Source organism: Strix uralensis, chromosome 17, assembly GCF_047716275.1.
Source record: "Strix uralensis isolate ZFMK-TIS-50842 chromosome 17, bStrUra1, whole genome shotgun sequence".
Lineage (NCBI taxonomy): Eukaryota > Metazoa > Chordata > Aves > Strigiformes > Strigidae > Strix > Strix uralensis.
In genome coordinates this window covers 6,653,611-6,671,926 of record NC_133988.1, presented here as the reverse complement: position 1 = coordinate 6,671,926, position 18,316 = coordinate 6,653,611, and the positions used below count along the sequence as shown (strand labels likewise).

Sequence of the window (18,316 nt, the reverse complement as noted above, 5' to 3'; positions counted from 1 at the left end):
CTGCCTCCCTGGCAGCATGAGGTCCCACAGCAGCTCTGTGCTATTCCTCACGACGGGAAACCCAAAAGCCTCCAGCACAGGCCTGGACACGGACACAAGCTGAGGAAGAGGTGCCCAGCGTGTGGATTTTCACTGAGTAGTAACAGGATCTTGTGAGAATCCTTTGCCATGTGCATGGGAAGGCCACAGTGACAGGTTACAGCCAGAGCAGGGGATACCTCTGGCACACTGAGCATCCCACAGTGCTAAAGGAGACTGTTCACAACCCTTCAGCACCCCTGGTGCCAAGGGCAGCCTACAGTCCTGAGGAGGCAGCCCTGAGTGTGTAAGCCTTGAACTTGAAGGGGAGTCTAGAAGGCAGCTGCTGCAGAGCTTCATCTTAGGTGAAGAGAGCCATTCCTATGCTCTGCCAGGGCAGGTGCTGAAGTAGAGGATTAATTTCCAACATCATTTTTAAAATGCCAGTGTTGCATACAAATCAGCCATAGCCTTACAACATGTCATCATAACTTTGGTGTAGCAGGGGTTAGGTGTCTGCTGCTTGGAGAGTGCTTTCAGGCCAGACAGTAGAGGGCATGAAGACCTCCTTGTACAACGGCACACACAGACACTCCCCCCTCCCCTTGACCTCTGTCCTGTACACTGAGGGACACCAGAAGAGCCACTCACCTTGCCATTGCGATTGTGGACCCGGAAGGCCATGTTGGGTGACATCAGCAGTAGGAGGGATTCCTGCTCCGAGAGCTTCTTTTTCAACCTCTCAATGACCTTGCTGCCTTTATTGGCCCTCTGAAGGGTGGGGGAGAGAGGGAAACAGAGGACACATATCATCCTCCAATGTCTGCCTCCATTTATGCTGATAGACATTTTAAGATCCACAGTCCCTTCCCTCTGAGTAGCCAAACGGCCCCAGGCAGGACAAATGCTGTCAAGAGGATCCACAGGGCTCCCAGCTGCTCATGAAGATGTTACCTGCAGTATCTCTACACTCAGGCTTGGCTCTGTTCCCCAATTCCAGCTGCCCCAGATGAAGGTGCAGAGCTGGGCCACTATCCCAGCTATACCCTGAACTTTCTGTTCCAGGGGCTGCAGCAGCATCATGTCACTGAGCAGCCATAGCACTGCTGGGACCTCCACAAACATCCTTAACTAAGGAGACTATAAGGAACTTCTCTAGAAGCTGCCCAGAACTCTGTTGCCAAAATTCTCTCCCGCTCACCACCCACCAATCTGTTTTCAACAGAGGTCAGCTAAAACCGAGGTTTTTCTTGGATAAAACCCAGTCCCAAAGCCAGCCATGTATATTGTTTGGCACTGATGCACCAAAGCACGTATCTTAGACACCTGCATGCTGTGAGTAAGAGGCTTCCACACTGTGTTCCTCCTAATATCTTTCTTTTTCCAGGAAACTCTCTCTGAAAGCCGGCCAGGGCAGAGAGGCAGAAGTATGTTCTTTGAAAGTGCGAAGGACAGTCTTCTCACAGTACAAGCAATCCTACTCATATCCTGTTCTACACACCAGCAGGCTTTTGGTTTTCAAACTCTTATTTCTCTTTTGGGTTCCAGGAAGGTTTGGACTCTAACACCTCTGAGAAAACATGTCTTGCAAACAAAGAGAAGCCTGGGCCAGAGACACCATATCTGCGTCAGACTGTCCAGTCAACATAATTGGTGTTCTCCATATGTTTGCTGGTGCTTTGACACCGATGAAGTCAGAAAAAGCTTCAAAAGCATAAATGAGCCTGTGAAAATTCAGAAGTACATGGCTTCTGACCAAAACCACTTGGCAGGATCATACTTTAACACCAGAAATCAGCATGCCACACTCACAGTCCTTCTCATGTCTGCACCATAAGAGCCCCGCCCTCCACACGGATGCTCAGGGATAGCAGTCACAGGCAGCTCCATGCAAGAGAGGAGCTACTGGGTACAACTACACTGTCTTTTTGTTTCTGCCTCCTCACAGGACACCATAATTCAAGCCATGCACTAGCATGAGCAATGATGAGCTGCAGAGCATCTGGATATCACTGATAACAGAGCTGCACGACAAGCCTCTGCTGAACAGGCTGTTTTAGCATAACTCCCCATGCTGTGCAGCTCTGGGAATGCTGCTTCTGTCAGCACCTCATCTCAGCAGAGACACCGAGCCTGTACTTGGCATGCAGTGCTCAAGCCCTTTTACCTTTTCACGCTGGATGTCATTCTTGATCTGGGATATCTTGATCTTCATGGCATCCAGTTCCTCATCAGGTACCAGTGGGATATTGGGCACTGCCTCAGACTCATCCACCATTTGGAAACTAAGGTCAGTGAGTGGGATGTACCATTTGCAGTCATATTGCTGGCTTTTTCTGAAAGACAGAAGGTCCAAACCTTTTACTATTACTGGTGTTTGGCAACACCCACTCCCCTTTCCCACAAGTCCTTCCCCGCTATAGTGCATAAGATACAGAATTGGGCACAACTTCACTGTGATTCCCATATGGAAAAAGTCTGGCAAAGGGCTGCTTTCCAGCAAGAAAGCCTAGAAGGTCCCACAGCCAGTACAGCATGTGACAAGGCAACTTGTTTTGTTATCTAGTTCTTTTCATCCTAAGAAACCACAATGATCTTTCACAAACTGTTTCAGTCCTGTGTGCTCTCTCTCTGAAGCCCCTGTAGAGGCAAAGTTCAAAAGCCATGTCATGCCTCTGACCCAGCTACCTGTGATCTAAACCCAGGTCTCTCCTGCCTGAGCTAGGAGGAACAAGTGGGGCAGATCTGAGCCAATATGTATAAACCTTGTATAATCCAACCAGCAGAGAGAAACTACAGCTCGTAACTGCCATTCTCCAGTGATTTCACCAGGATAATCAGTTCATTTTTTTAATGTTTCATGGGGTTTATTCCATCTCCACCTCTACTGTCAGGAACATCCACTCTGGGAATGACTCCCTCCTTTTGAAGGTTCATTCCTCACAAGCATGTGCTTCAAAAGGGGCACAGACAACTTTTTGCTTGAGGAGGGCAAGAACATGAGAGGGGTCTTCCCAAGAAGAACATTTACCAAACGAAGAGAAGCCCTCTCTGAGGCAGGTATGTTGGTAAAGGTTTCTCCTCACTCATTTGTGAAAAACGTGAACAAAACTGTTTGTATAGCTGCACTCTGGGGTTGATACATAGTCTGTTTATTGTATCTTTGCCATTTTTCTGCAAAACTGTTAACTGGCTGTAGCTGCAGAGCCAAAATTAATAACCATAGTAACAAAAGAAAGTGAATAATGTCACATATTAAAAGAAAGGGGAAGTGGAAAAGTGAACGGCATTTGTCCAGAATACCAGCAGCTACAGCACATCCTATTTTCCTAGGAAGGCTCGGGGCAGAAGTGGGAGAAATTAACCTTTCCTAAGGGATCAGGACTTGGCCAAGGTTTCACATACTACCTTGCTGATCATTCCTTGTCTAACTACATCTTGTGGATTATGGTTACCCAGCTCTGGGCTATTCATATTCAACTAAAAATGCTGGCTGAACCCAGGATTCTGCTGAAGCTGAGGTGCAAAGCACATAGTCCAGAAGGAAAACCTCACCCTCCAATCTGCTTCTTGAGCTTGGCACACAGGAACAGATCAGTAAAAAGAAAGACATGACGTAGCTTGCGAGCCCCCTCAACCAGCTCCACCATGAAACTGTCCTTCAGCAGCTGCCGATGCTGGTGAAAAAAACAGAAAAAATGGTTTAGTGCAATATGATCCCCAGATTTAGCTCTTGGGCAACACATTCCTTAGACACGACTCCTACCAGAGCCAATTCTGTAAATCAGTCTAATTCAGAAAAAGGCTATTAAATGTTCCTTGCTGTATGCTCTGCTCCCTGCTGCTGCTCTCTCTCCCAGGGGCAGAAACGGCCATGCATCTCCTTTATTACCTGGTTCTGAGTCAGACTTCAGGCTTCTCTCCATCACCCGTTTCTGAGCCCAAGTGTGATTTTATTGTCATTGCCCAGCTTCTGTGTACTCAAGGGCCAGAATCACTGACAGCACATCATCCCCTCACAAACCAGCAGAGAGCAGCAAACACCACTCTTCAGAGACTGAATTCCGCTTAAGCTGCTGCACCGGGAAGAAAGAGCGAACACCTCCGCGAACACTTCCACTCCCCATTCACAACAGCAGTTTGTCAACATCAACAGCCAAATGCCATTGCTGCTTCTTTATTACAAGTGCTGTTATGGGATAATTCCTGAACAAAATATGTATCTAGCAAACTTCTCAGTAGTCCCTTATCAGTCTGTGTTTAAATAGAACCATCTGGATATGCCCCCACTCTATGCCAGTTTAAATCTCTTTTATATATAAATATAAATATTAATATTCCCCAAACCTAGAAGATGCGAAGAAGCTGCACAACCCTGATGCCTTTATTCCTGTTTCTAGTTCCAGGGAGCTTTACAACCTCCTAAATAAGAGGAGCATGTTGGTAGGCAGAAGCATTGCTTTCCTAATTCCCTTATGGGGACTTCACAGTTGAAAGACAAAAAGGCTGGAGCACTGGCACAGAGACAGATGGCTGTGTGCTGCTACCAGTGACCAAGCCAGGAGTTTCAAGCCCTGTTCTACACTCAGGCCTTCTGCTCTGATGTCAGGATCAATGGCACTCTGAGTGCACATCTGGAATAGACATCTCCCACTGATTTGCAAACAGAAGTCAGGGATATCCAACTTTGGGAGAATTTTATTCCCACCAATATGTATCAACTGCCAGTGTTGCCTTGTTTCACAGCCAGTACAAGCAGGAACCATCAGCTTCTCCACACATGCTAAGGTATGCTAAGGTACTTTTCCCTGACCTGTACTATTTCCTTCCTACTCCAGCTAAGGGGATGCTTCCCTGACACCAATGAGCCACACGCTACACATACCATATATCCCTAGACAGCATGTGGCTGGGGATAGGAGAGATCTGCCAGCACTGTCCCGCAGTAACCAACGCCTCCCCCCGCTCCCTCACAGTCAGCCTTCTCCAGGCCCATGCTCAGGACCTGTCAGCACAACACCCTCCCGCCCTGCAGCATCTCTGTGATCCCCACGCTGGGAAATGCACACATGAAAACGGTCCATTTCCAGGAGGCAGCTGTGCTCAGCTATGCAGCAGTATGCAACAGCAAAGCAGTTAACCTGAGCGAGGTCAGCACATCCAAACTAGAAATAATGCCTCAGTTTCTCAGGTTAGGCCCCATGGGTTTTGTTTGCTGCGTGACTTAACAAGCCCTGAACACATTTACTGCAGAGGGTGTGGGAGTGCAAACCCCCACGCTGCCTCTCCTTCCGCCTACCATCTTTTCCATCTTGGCTCTTCAAAATGAAAACAAACCACATCAGTCCTGAGCCCAGCAGGCATCATGGCAAGGAACACAGGGCAGAGAAATGCCCTTGCAGTCATAATTCTTGTTTCTGCACTCTGTCCTACAGCACCCTAAACTTCCTGATATGGACTAAGAGCCTGCATTTTCCTGCGTGCAGCTGCACTAGCACCACCACTAGCTGTTAAAGCACACACAGTGTCAGCATCTCATCTTGGTGGTGCCTTCCATTACACAAAGGTCCTGGAAATCTGTGAGCAGTAGCAAAAGCTGCACCTTTCCCATAGTGCCAGGAAGCAAGGCTGCTCCCTAGCAGACTGTTGCACCATCTCTGGGCAGGAGTCTGTGGAGATCTGGTATCCAGCAGTGATTGGGCTCAGAAAGGCCTGTACATATGTTAATGTTTATTTTTAGGTGGGCGTGATCCTCCTGGCTTCTCCTCAGTGGTTTTGGAGAGAACGCCTGCCTGCATTAACATCTCTGCTGCTGATGCGCACTTCTGCGTGCCTCCTCCTCCTGCCTGGTGAACAAACCCCAGGTACAAAACTAGAAACACTGAGGTTTAAAAGTAAATAAAAAGGAGGAGGTATGCTGTCAGTAGCAAAAACACTCTCCACAGCTGCAAAGAATTTCATTAGGGAGCAATAATGAAGCAGGGAAAGATATTTTCTGAGCAAGCCAAAACCCCGATCTCAGGTTTCTAGATCTGATGCATATTAATTACACTGCAAATCAGCTCAGCTCCTCTGGGGCAATGAGAATAGCTGCTTGTTCCCAGCTCAACCTCTGCTCATTGTTCGTAGGTGTAAAGATGTTCTCACAGCTCACTCATCTCTGCTACCCAGCAGGATGTGGCACTGTTCCTTCCCTACCTGGCAGGGACACGGCACGGTCCTGACCTGACCTTCTGTCCCCCTCTGCCAGGCACTGGCAGTGTGCAAGATCAGCCAAGACCCCAGCCCAGCACCCCACCAAGAGTTCCTAGCTGAAAAATACCCCAGGGTAATCCAGAGCATAGACTCAGCAGCCCATCCTGGGAACATGTCTCTGGTGGCAGATACAACATGGCCAGCAATGTGTTTCTGCACAGGAAACGGAGGGCACAGGCCCATGATTGCTGCTGGAGGACTGTGAAGGACTACTGCTCAGCCCTAGATCAGCCCCCTGGTTTTGGCACTATTCCAGCATCATCATATAGACCAGAGCATTTTGAAGACCAGCATGTCCTCAAGTGCAGGGGAAGCCCATACAGAGGCACCAGTGACACCTTTGTGTCAGGCCTCCACAAAGTAAGAAAAGAAGAGCCCATCAATATTCCCTGCAGCAAGGCTACAGACCTCCCCACATGGCCTGCCTCGTCCAACCACGCCACACCTTCTCCTGCCTTCTGAAGTTGCACCTAACTTGCTGCTGCACAGTCCTTGGCTGTTACCTCCAAGCAGCCATGCTCTCTGTCCCACATCTCCCCAAAACCCAAGCAGAAAACTCAGCTATACAATGCCAAAACAGGGGTGTGATTCAACAGCCTTCATCCTTCCCATCTGGGACTGAGGTATCACTCGTTTGCACTGAGTTTATTTTAGCTAGCACTCCTGGGTACAAAATACCCTGACTGACATGAGACACAGTGCTACCATGAGGCAGCAAAAAGTCTTTGGCAGCATGATCTCCCAGAAAGAGAGCTGGGTGGGAAGAAGACAAGGCTGTACTTCCTAAGCTTGACTGGAACAGAAGTAAAGAGGTGAAAGGGATGAATGAATGCCAGTCAGCCACTCAGAGGAAAACACTGAGCTTTCCAACCTTTTGTACTTCGTATCTCCTCACTCATGAGCTAGCAAGCAGCAGGGGTAAACTGCCACAAAAGCAAACAGGTATCTGGGGAGGAGAGGACAGGAGAAAACATTTGTGGGTCAAGTCTCTCCTAACAGGGGTGTGCAGCTTGATACTAGATCTAACTACCAGCTTCTCTTGGAAAACAGGTCTTTTGTTAGGGCTGGGCACAAGAGGCATGCCCCAGGCTGCTCAGCACCAGCGGAGCAGAGGAGGAGCACTTTCAGCAAAGGGTCACATCCTTTGTTGCAAATGATTCATCTTGCCGGGAGGGTTCAGCAGGTCAGAGGGAAACAATAAAAGGATTTCCCAACTGGCTTACCAGATCCCTGCCAAACCCCTCAGTGAGGGAGCACAGGGCACCTTCCTGGACCTGCCGACGTGAGTCAGTCCATCCCACCCCACCCTGGGGGAAGCAGCAGCCCCCTCAGACAGGACAGGCCGGTCAGATGCCTGTGCCACCTCAGCTCTGCAGGCCTTTGGGAACCAAAGCCCGCTTTGGTCAACTCCTCCCGCCCAGGCCCAGCAACAGCAATTCCTTTGGTGGCCCCCAACATGAGGTTCTTTGGCTGGGTGACCCTGCTGTACATGACATACAATAGCCTATGTGTGGGAAACAATCTCTCTACCTTGTTTCCAAAGCTAGGCGGTTTGCTAAGGTTACCAAAAGTGCTAAAACACCCTGAAATTAGATATAGACTATAGAAACACCAAATAAACATCCAAGAAAACATAATCTTAAAATCCGAGTGGCAGTACAGTGGCAGAGTGACCCCCTCGCTTTCACAGACAGTCCCAAGACTGTCAGGTGTCCAGCACAGGAGCCCAGCTCAGCTATAGAAAGATGTTCCAGGAGGCCTGGGGGAAAACTTCCTATTTTGTATCATAATAGAGTGAATTAGGATTATCTTTAATCTCTCAAACAGGGCCTGGACTGACTGTTACTTTCAGTGGCTCTTGCAAAGCTCCTGTACCAGTGCAGTATAAGTCCCACATCTCCTTTCTAGGTCCTGCTTTCCTTTGCATGTTTTCATCTGCTTCTCCCACCCACATCAGTGCTCTGGACAAAAGAGCTCTCCCTGTACATCTTTCAGTGCTTGGATATCCTCTTTGGATTGTCTATTGCTGTCCTCCTCTTACCTCCTCTGCATCTCCCCCTCCTCTGCTACCAACCTCACGACTACCTGTATGCTCATCTATTCATCCTACAGTGTTTTTGTGCTGCTTGCATATGATAAATTCTGCTGCTGTCACGTACTGTTTAACACCAGGAAGCGTGGCCAGCTTGTCTGAGACACATTACAAAAAGTGGATTTTAAAAACCTACTTATGCAGAACCACATCTGTACAAAAGGACGACTCCTCACTTGTGTGCCGAGGAAAGAGCTCATCCGATGTGGTGACAGCAGAGGCCTGCAGCGTGCGTGGGTGAGAGCCCCGGGAAGGACTGGAACATGTGTGATGCAGGAGGAGGAGGGTAAAAGCGGGAGATGGGTATTGGCATATGTCAGTGAGGAAGAGGTGGTTTGGCTTTCTGCAGAGCGTAGGAAGAAAATTATTCCTTGTGTGTGTGTGCTTGTGTTGCAAGACCAGCATTGCAGAATAAAGGGATGCTCTGCCTAGGGAGCTAAACTGGCTGTTCTTTGAGCATTTTAATAGCCTTTCTTTTTTCTTTCCAAAGCTTTTGTCACCAGGAGCTCTCTGACTCCAGCTGTAAGACAGAGTGTGAAGCATGCAAGATCATTTTTGAGTGCTCTATTGCCAACATCTGCCCAAGGCCTCCAGAAGCAGTAGGCACCAGGCCTCAAGCTGTGCATGGCTGCCTGTGTCTAAGCTTAGCTCCCAGCTTTTCAAAGGCTTTAGTCTGCACTTCTGCTCCCTTGCAAATATCCTTTGTCCTTTCCCTGCCCTAGCACACTTGGTCTCTACCAAGTTAAACGGGAGCCTAAGGCAATGATATCCAGTCCCTTGACTGCAAGTTTAAAACCACATTTAGAAACACTGTAGAGCAGCTTGCCAAGCAGCTTCTTCTCTCCGGGGCAAGGAAAAAGGTGCACAGTAGCATAAGCTGATCCAACATGTGATCTAGTGGGCTTGATCCCAGAAGGGAGCCTGTCAGCCCTCTTGTGTCTGGACTGGTGCTGATGGGACCAGACACTACAACACCCAGCCAGCAGAGTGACCCAAAACTCAAAAAGGCTTCATTTTTAGGCAGCTCCATTCCTCTATGCCACTGTGGCATCACACAAATACCAGTGTGAACACTTCAGAGAGGGTGGGACTGCATGGCCAGGGGCAAGGCAGAATGGCAGCCACTACCACTCCAGTTGGTCTGAACTGTCCTGAAACAACATTCTGCAATGAGCATTAGATGAGCAGCAGTCAAGAAAGGAACCACCATCTTCCAAACGAACTCTGTAATTTTTTGCAGTTTCATTAATTCCTGCTTTACAAGAATAGGCTGAATTGGCTAAAAAACACAAGCCTTTACTTCTGGCAGGGAAAGATGACACAAGCTCTACAGTCATTTGCATCCAGGCTTAATTGAAAAAAACCAAACCCATGCAGTCCATATAGCTACTCTGTTAATAAGACTAGAAAAGTTACTACTCCCTTCCTTCTGACACATAATACTGGCACATCCTTCACCTCAAAGCCTTTGTTTTCCTACTGGGAATGGTCCCTTGGGGAAGCAGAAGCTTAAACAGGTTTCCTCTTTAAGCCAAGAGCATAGTGGTCAAGAAGGATCAGCAGTGTGCAAATAAGATGCCTGCTCCATGGTCCCAAGGGGTGGAAGATTCTCTGTCACTCGCATTCTGAGTCAGAAGGTACAGTGCTACTCAGACCCCTTTCCCTCCATGCATTTGTTTGGTTATTTAGAGGGTTGGCAAAGTAGATACCTGCAGACAATCCATCTGAAGTAAAAAAGTAAAACCACAAAAGTAGAAAGATGGGAAGAAAAGGAGGGAGCAAGAGAATGTATCAGATCAGGCTGAATGAAAACAGACCCAAAAGCCCAGATAAGCCCTCCTGGCTCCCCTGTTGCCATGCTGGGGCTGGTGCTCTCCTGGCTCCTCCATACCGCAGCCCTCAGCAAACCACAAAGCAGAGAAGACTAGCTACAGTCAACCTGGCAGGCAGCAAGGACCAAATGATGTGTTCATGGGCTTAACCCACCAATACTGCCTTCCCTGCTGTAGCCCCTTCTGTCCCTCTGGTTCCTTTGTTCCCATCTCCTTGCACTACCTGAAATACTCATTCAGCCCAGCAAATTAAACCAGGTCCACGCATCACAGAAAACTTTCAGTTTATATGCCTAAGTCTAGAATTAGAAAAAAGCCTCCTGAGCCAAGCAGAACCAGAGGGCTGGTGTGCAGGCAGGACACCTGACATCACACAGGAAGACAGCAGCCAGGTCAGACTGAGCTGATGCTCCTGGAGCAGGGAATCACCTTTTGCAAAAGGGAGGAACACTGTGCTGAAGAGCCTGTACTCTCTCCTGACCTGCACTCCTCTCCTTAGCAGCCTGTCACTAGGGAGATTAACAACTGGCTGCTTTCCCCAGTTCAAAGCAATCCTGAAAAAAGAGAGCTGGAGCAAGAGGCTGGCAAAGGAGATTTGACTCCTCCCCACAACACATTCAAAGGGGAAAAATATTCCACATAGCAGGCAAGGACTGGGAAAAAAAAGATAACTAAGATCAGCACCTAAGCAATACATGAGGGGAAAGGGCTGTTTTCCCTCCTTCCTTTCCACCAAGGAAATTTCAATGGGAGGAAGACAAATAATGAAAAAAGCCATCAAAGCAAGCTGGTGATTCATTAAAATAAAAAATGCATTATGCATTGAGAGCAGTCAATTATGAGATGCAAACTGCACACTGTCCTGTCACCCTAGGGGAAGCACAAGCAAGGCGAGTGGGAGGAAAGGATAAGTAGAAAAGGAAAGATTTACAGGCATAAACAAAACCCAGCTATGACCCCAAGCTGAGCAGCTTGTAGGAAGGAGCAGCCATCACTAACCCACACGGAGTAGCTGGGAGCAGACTTGTGTCTCTGGATTACTACACAGAGAGTGAACGTACCTACTCTCTAGACACAGAGTGGTGTCAACTGGGGTATTACCGCTTTGAAAAAAAGTGGGATATTGGTGCCAAATGACTAAAGAAAGTATCCACCATCAGATTCCCAGAGTGGAAGGCAAACTCTAGGAAGCATCAGAAGCAAGTCCTTTTCTTCCCTGGGCCCAGTGCAAGCTGTATACAGTGAGCGAGAGCACAGAGGGTTCCCAGTCCCCTCTAGCACACTCACAGTCTCCTCTTTGGGTATGTCCCCTTCTTTCCCTCCCCACATCATACACGGAGTCACTGCAGGACCAGTGAGAATGTCAACAGGCCTGCTGACCCCAATCCTGGCAAGCCCCTGCTTCCTGTTTTCTAAGTTCTGACAAATACCCCACTCCAAAAAGAGATCATCAGGATCATCCTCCTGAGCCTGCCCCTCTGCCTGGACTCTCGCACCTCATTAGGATTCTGCATGACACTTTTCAAAGCCTGTATCCCTCACTGAGATGCTGACAGACAGCTGGAGAACACAAAATGCTCCCTCCCCTGCGAGGGGGCATTCTAGCCTGAGATTTCTGCTATGACTCGATCAGCATCTGCTTTAATGAGGCCATCTACTACCGCTGAGGCCCTGGTGACTGATGTCTGAGCTTCTACCTCAGCCTCCAATTGCTCAGCCCCTCCTCTTCTTTTCTCAGCTGCAGACTTCCCCGGTTGACAAAATGAGACAATGAGCAAGACTTGCAGGACAAAGTGCACCAAATTCCCAGTACTGTGGCTTCTAGCAAATCTCCATCAGCTGAAAAATCAGTTTAACAGCTAAAAGCAAGCATGTTTAACTGACAGGATTTGGGAATACATCATGAAGGTTCATGGTATCTTAACAATCTCCTGGGCTTTGTAAGAGATGTTTTTGCACAGGGTAATTTGGGTCACTTTTGATCAGCCAGTGTCTCTGGCATGCTGCCACAATTCCTCTTACACATATACTATCTGAGTGGCACCTCTCTTTTGTCCAATCTCCTACATCCTTCTCTCTCTCAATACTTCTGTCAGTCCTGGCCTTTCCTCATCAGGAAGGAATGAACTGTTTTCTAATGAAATAATGAGGCAGATGAATTAAAACCATTTTGCCATGCAGGACCTTTACTGTTGTGTACCTCTATGCCCTCCTTGCACAACATTCCATGCAGGCAAAGGAACTGTACATCTTGGAACTTTCTAGGTGTAGTCCAGCTCCTAGCAGAGCTAAGAAGAATTATATTACACCCTTAGGAGTCAATCACCTCCCTTAGCTTTCCCAACTCATTCCATCTGTTTTGCTTCCTAGTCCCATTTACAACATTCTTCTTTAGAAATGAGAATCCAAAAACTGAGTTTTATGGCGAGAATGAAGATTCTGAAAAACAGCTTTTCCTGATATTTTATGATTTTTGATGTTTCCTCACCTTTTTCTCTTCCCAGGCTTTCTGTCTGGTTTCAGTTTGCACGTAAAACACAAAACCATTTAGTGCATAGCAATACGCATCATAGAAATTATGTATGATTAATACAGTGCTAAGGACAAAACTCTAGTCATACTTTTCCTCTGGGTTTCCAAACTGTTTTCTGAACAGAAAACAGAGAGGAGCTGTACCGCATCCTTTAGAGAACAAGGACACTGCATTAACTGTATCTTAGCAACAAACGAATTAATAGCATAACTTCCTAGTCTGCTCTACAGAAAAGGCACAACCAGTATTTAGAAACTGAGAACATAACGAAAGCAGGAAGACTCACCTCCCCCTTCTTTACAGTCATGGACTGCCGACGAGGAGTGATCTCTTCATTGATGCTGGAGAGGAAGTTCTGCGAGATCCGCAGAGCATCCTGCAGGAGTGGATGATCAGGGTGGCTCACTGGAGTGTGCTTAAGCAAATCCTGACAGCAGGAACACAAAGAACAGAACCATGAGCAGTGCTGGAAAGCAGAAGGGTCTGAGGGCCCCTAACTAGAGCTGTAGGACAAGAAGCTCCATCTTCTTCTTAGAGGTTACAGCAAGGCTTTATCTCTAGAGGAAGAGGATAATACCTAGCACTTCTTGGTAACACTACTGAAGAGGCAGCAGGGTCCTACCTATGGACTCCCTCCCCTTAGTGTAAAGGGAAGAGGCTCTTATGCTGCATGACAGGTTTATTTTTGCAGTCCTGCAGCTCCATGGAAAATTTGAAGGGTGAAGAAAATAGGAAAGGGACCTAAAGTTTGAAAACCACCCTTCAGATACTTACATGCAGGACAAGTGTGCTGCGAGTCACTCGATCCACTGGCTTGTATAATAGAGCTGTGGAAAAAAAAGTAACAGGAACATAAAGAAGAGGTACCTAAACAGAGCCCCTACAAAGCAACTTGTCCAACTGAACTGAATGCACAGGCACAGGTTTATTAACCAATGAGCTACTGGAAAATTCCCTTCTCTAAGGTTAATGTGCTGTACAGCCAATAAAACACACATGAACACACAGAGAAAATAAACACGCTCCTCAGCAAACAGATGCCCACTCGTGAGCACGCCCCGCACACAAGTGGATGAGAAGCACACAAGGTAGTACAGAACAACTGCACACAGCATGGCACACCTCTGACAATTCCCTGGCAACCTGCCTGGTCCCACAGGTCAGAATTGGGCCTTGTACGCTTACAGTTGCCAAGTAGGTCCCTGAAAGGTTGGCAGTGCATCCCTCCTTCTGGAGTTCAGCATGATACGTAGTTTGCTTCCAAATCCTTACAACAGACCAAAACAGGAAGGGGATTGGCTTTTATATTAGCGAGTATGGAAGCTTCTTACAACATGGGTCGTCTTCTACTTATGTGCATAGAGACAAGCACCATGGAACCTGATCTTAACCAGGTTCTCTAGATGCTACCATAGGGCAAAAATCATGTAACAATAACTGCTAGCTAGGATTGTGTTTGTGCTATCACTGGGTAGCAGATGTTCTCTTAAAATCACAGCAGTCCTTTGGCTGGCCTGGTTTTGCCCAAAGGGACTGATGAGGTTTTAAAGCTGGGCAGGGTCTTCCCCACACATGCATGCAGCTTACTATGCACAAGCTCTGCTACTTAGCAAAAGGGAACTGATTTCCCAGGTAGAGCCAGCAGAGACTCCATAACTTTCCAGCATTTAAAAAGAAAAAGGGAGGGTGGAGGTTTGGCAACAACCTCCACACAGTCCTGACAAACCACAGTCTCCTCTGCATGGATCACTCACTTTCCAAGGAATTTTTCGTCGTCTGATCTTTAGATTCCTTTGTGCTTCTAGCCTTTAGATTCTAAAAGAAAAAGAAAACCCACGTAGCAGACGGTCAATCACCTTGAAATATCACATGGGAATGCAAGAGACTACCTGCTCCTCCAAGGGAGGGCCTAAGTGTGAATGGAGGACAGCCCTATCACAGTCCAAGTCAGTGATGGAAAAATGTGCTTTCCTCCTTGGTAAATCCACCATGTCACAGGCACCCACAGATCTCAAATACTAAGCAATTTTCTTAGGAGTACATGTCAATAAAGATGCAGCAAAGCAGGGAACCACCTATAGCGACAGGGATGGTGGAAATTTTAAATCACCTGCAGGAGAAAGACATGTCTGTAGGGATGCAGTCATTGTCACAGCACATATACACCTCCAATAAATTAAGTACAGGACTGGGATTCAGTACCCGCAGGTTATAATTCCTTATACCTGTACTCAGAGCTGAGTGACCTCGTCCAAGTCAGCTCTCATGGCAGAAGAGGAACAGTGCCTGTGATTTATATTTGCACACGGACTGTGAAGCCACATGTGTTAATGTGCTGAGCTCCGAAATCCTCCCCAGGACACAAATCCAAAAGTATCATCACCATCATTCCAAGTACAGTAGATATTAGCATGATTTCAGAACTATCCTTCAGAAAACAGCAAAACAGAGGGATCACATTTGCAAAGAGCCCAGGACCCTGGGGCCTTAATCTCTATTCTGTCTTCTAGGGACTACCATAATACTATCTTACATATTATTATTAATAAATGGGAAAGTCCACAGAATGTATTTTAGTACTGAAAGAAAAGTAAGCACAGGGAAAGCTACTTTACTAATGAGTTGACACGACTAGAGCACAGAAGTGGTCAGGCAAAGGACCAGAACCTAATGGAAATCCTCAGGAAAGGAAAGAAGACATTTGCACTCTGATGAGTGATTCCCTCACTTCACAGAGGGAACGTGTTTTATTTTACCTCTTTATCATAAAAATCTAAAGGGACATGTAATATTGAATGTACTCATGAGTTTTTTCAGAGCAATAAACTCATAGTATTATTCAGCTCTGATTATTTATCTACTTATTTTTAAGGACACAACATATGAAGTTCATGTTTTCTTGGCAACTGAGTTCTTCAAGATATAATCACCACAATACAAAGAGTCAATGAGACCATGCACTGCAGGCAAAACTGGTGGCCTGGGAAGCCTGAGAAAGTATTAAAAATGCTTTGACACAAGGTACTCCTCTTAAAGAGAGGAAATCAGAGCAGCCCAGTGAATAATATTATAGATTATGGTTGACACACCTGCCTTTTTAAATAGAGAGCTACTCTCTCCTCCACTCCATGCCAGTGAAGCCTGCAATTCCACTGACAGCCATAATGCAAGCCATTAAGGATGGCTTTTTACATCACAGTCAGCATCATCATTAGGAGGAGAAATATCTGAGGAACTCAAACACAGCTCTCCCTTCTAGAAATGCATGAAGGTGGCATTGAGCTGAGAAGTTCAAAGCAATGCCAGTTTTCACAAGATTCCCCAGATGAGGACAGCACATAAAGGCTATGTGTGTGATAACCTCTATTAGCCCAAAGTATAAATTGCTGTAAGAATATGAACTGAAGCAGCAAGTCTACAGGAGCTCCCAACTCCTCCAGAAGTCAGGGCTGCAAAGATACTTGGAGGATAGACAGGAGTGACATCGTAGGGTATTAGTCAGATCCAGACGGCTCGTGTGTCTGAATACCATGACATTACCTCAGAGATTTCAGCAAACTGAGCATTGGCTTGGCAGCATTTCTCTGCTGTCTCCATAGCAACTTCATAGTTATCCACAAAGGCCCGGTACACTCCCAGCTGGCTGGCCTGCAGGAAGCAAAACAAAATAAAATAAATGCTGGGGAAGAAGACAGTTTGGGATGGCCAGTCTCAGGATCTAATGATCAGGTCATGTTCCTTCATGCCAAAGAATCACAGGGAATGCTGAGCCGGCCCAGAAAGACATCTCTGACCTGTCAACCTTGCTTAACCAGCACAGGTGCTCCCATGCACCCCGTTCCATCTATGCTGAACAAGTTCACTTGTGAAGGATGTGGAAGCCTGTGAGAATGACACATCCTTATTACTGCCATCTATTTTTCCCTTCTGAACTGCCAGATTAGTATCTATTAATATTTTAGCTCATTGATGTAACTGGAGCTACTGGTTATTTGCCACAAAATATGAATCAGACAGGAATGATTCAGCCCAACAGCACAAACGTGACCCCAGAAAGCGACTTGTTGGCTTTTGCATTATGGACATACTAGATCAAACCCAGATACTAACCCATATCTGCATTAGTGAACATCGTTAGACGGGCAGTAGAGTGCTGAAAATACAGAATAGAGATCCAGAGCACAATCTCTTTGGAAGGCAGTGACTGCAGCACTACATGACAGAAAACAATAGTTTTTCCAGCAGAAAGAATATGTAATTGGTCCAAAAGAAGACGGAGCAGGCCTCAGAGTGCAGTAACAAGCCATTAATTATCACTGAGTCTTAGCACTGATCCCGCTTGCTGACTTAGGAATTGCAGCCATATTCATGCCAGAGAAGATAAGATCCAGCTTGGGAAATCCCTGGGTAGCTTCCAAGCTTGTCTGGATTGCAGAGCTGGTTTTGTGTTGCAGAGCTGCACACGCTGTGCTGTAAACACCGCAGCAGCTCGAACATGCTTGCAAGTGCATGGTCAGTAGCGAGCCAACAGGTGGAGTGTTCTAAAAGGCTCCACTGAAGAGAAGTTTGTTACCAGAAGAGCTTGCACTTACCTCTATTTCTGCAACATCCCTGACACTTCTGCCCAAGACGTTCAACAGGCAGAGCGGTTAACTTTCCCACAGACAGTGCTCTTTTCCTCTCCTGCTCTCATAACCATTGTGTTCCCCATTCTCTATGGAGCTTTGCGCAAGAGACGATGGAAGAGAAAAAGCCACTCTCAGGAGAACATTCCCTGCACAAATTTCTTAAGCTAACAGGCTAAGAAACAGCGAGCAATTTCCTAGGACACATTTTACTGGAAGATTAGGAACCAATCTCAACTCTCATACAAAATAACACGGTTATGACCGAAGCTGAAGGAAACTGTGCTCGCTTATGCCAGGGATGACCTGGTCCCAGCACTGTGGAGAGAAGAAAATCTGTATTTGCCACTGGGGCACAATTCTGTGAAGAAGCTGCTGTCAGAATTACTGATCATGTGCAGGGCTTATGACGTTTGGGTTTGGATGATGTCAATTAACATGGCAGAACTTTAAAGTTTCTCTATTCCTGTGTGGCTCTTTCATTTCCTGCTACTCCTGAACAGTCTTTCTAAGCTTTCATTTTCCTCCTCTAAACATGCCATCATGAAAGCATCTTTTTCATTAAAAGCTGAACTTCCAATCAAAGCAATAATGCTCACACACAGTTTTCACGCTGGTCTAAGTTTTTTCTTCTTCAATTAAAAAGAACACACTAAAAATTAAACAAGCTTTGGTAGAAATAACTGGCTTTTGGTTACATTTTTTTCCATTCCTGAAAATTAGCAGTGATATTTGCTAAATATTTCTTCATTTCTAAAATCAGTTCTAAAGTGTTTCCTTTCTAGTTATAAAAAATACATACAAAATATTTCCCAAAAATGAGAAACATATTTCACTCCCACATGCCTAACGTCTTTTTTCTTTTTTCTTAGTTTCAACAGGAAAAAGGTGGAATAACAGTCACTGATGTTGCAAATGGATCGTACTTTGTGCCAGACCGCATGAAACTGTAAAACTCCTC

At 46.5% G+C, this 18,316-nt stretch overlaps 1 protein-coding gene across 1 annotated transcript in view; it reads right to left on the bottom strand.

Moving 5' to 3' along the window:
* Nucleotides 1-18,316, bottom strand: part of BCR (BCR activator of RhoGEF and GTPase) — a 102,629-nt gene that overhangs the window by 24,448 nt on the left and 59,865 nt on the right. The window contains exons 5-11 of the mRNA XM_074887213.1: nucleotides 16,271-16,378; nucleotides 14,485-14,545; nucleotides 13,505-13,557; nucleotides 13,017-13,157; nucleotides 3,574-3,695; nucleotides 2,186-2,354; nucleotides 670-789 (exon numbers count right to left, since the gene is read on the bottom strand). Coding sequence (XP_074743314.1) covers nucleotides 670-789; nucleotides 2,186-2,354; nucleotides 3,574-3,695; nucleotides 13,017-13,157; nucleotides 13,505-13,557; nucleotides 14,485-14,545; nucleotides 16,271-16,378 — 774 coding nt within the window. The remainder of the gene's footprint in view (nucleotides 1-669; nucleotides 790-2,185; nucleotides 2,355-3,573; nucleotides 3,696-13,016; nucleotides 13,158-13,504; nucleotides 13,558-14,484; nucleotides 14,546-16,270; nucleotides 16,379-18,316) is intronic.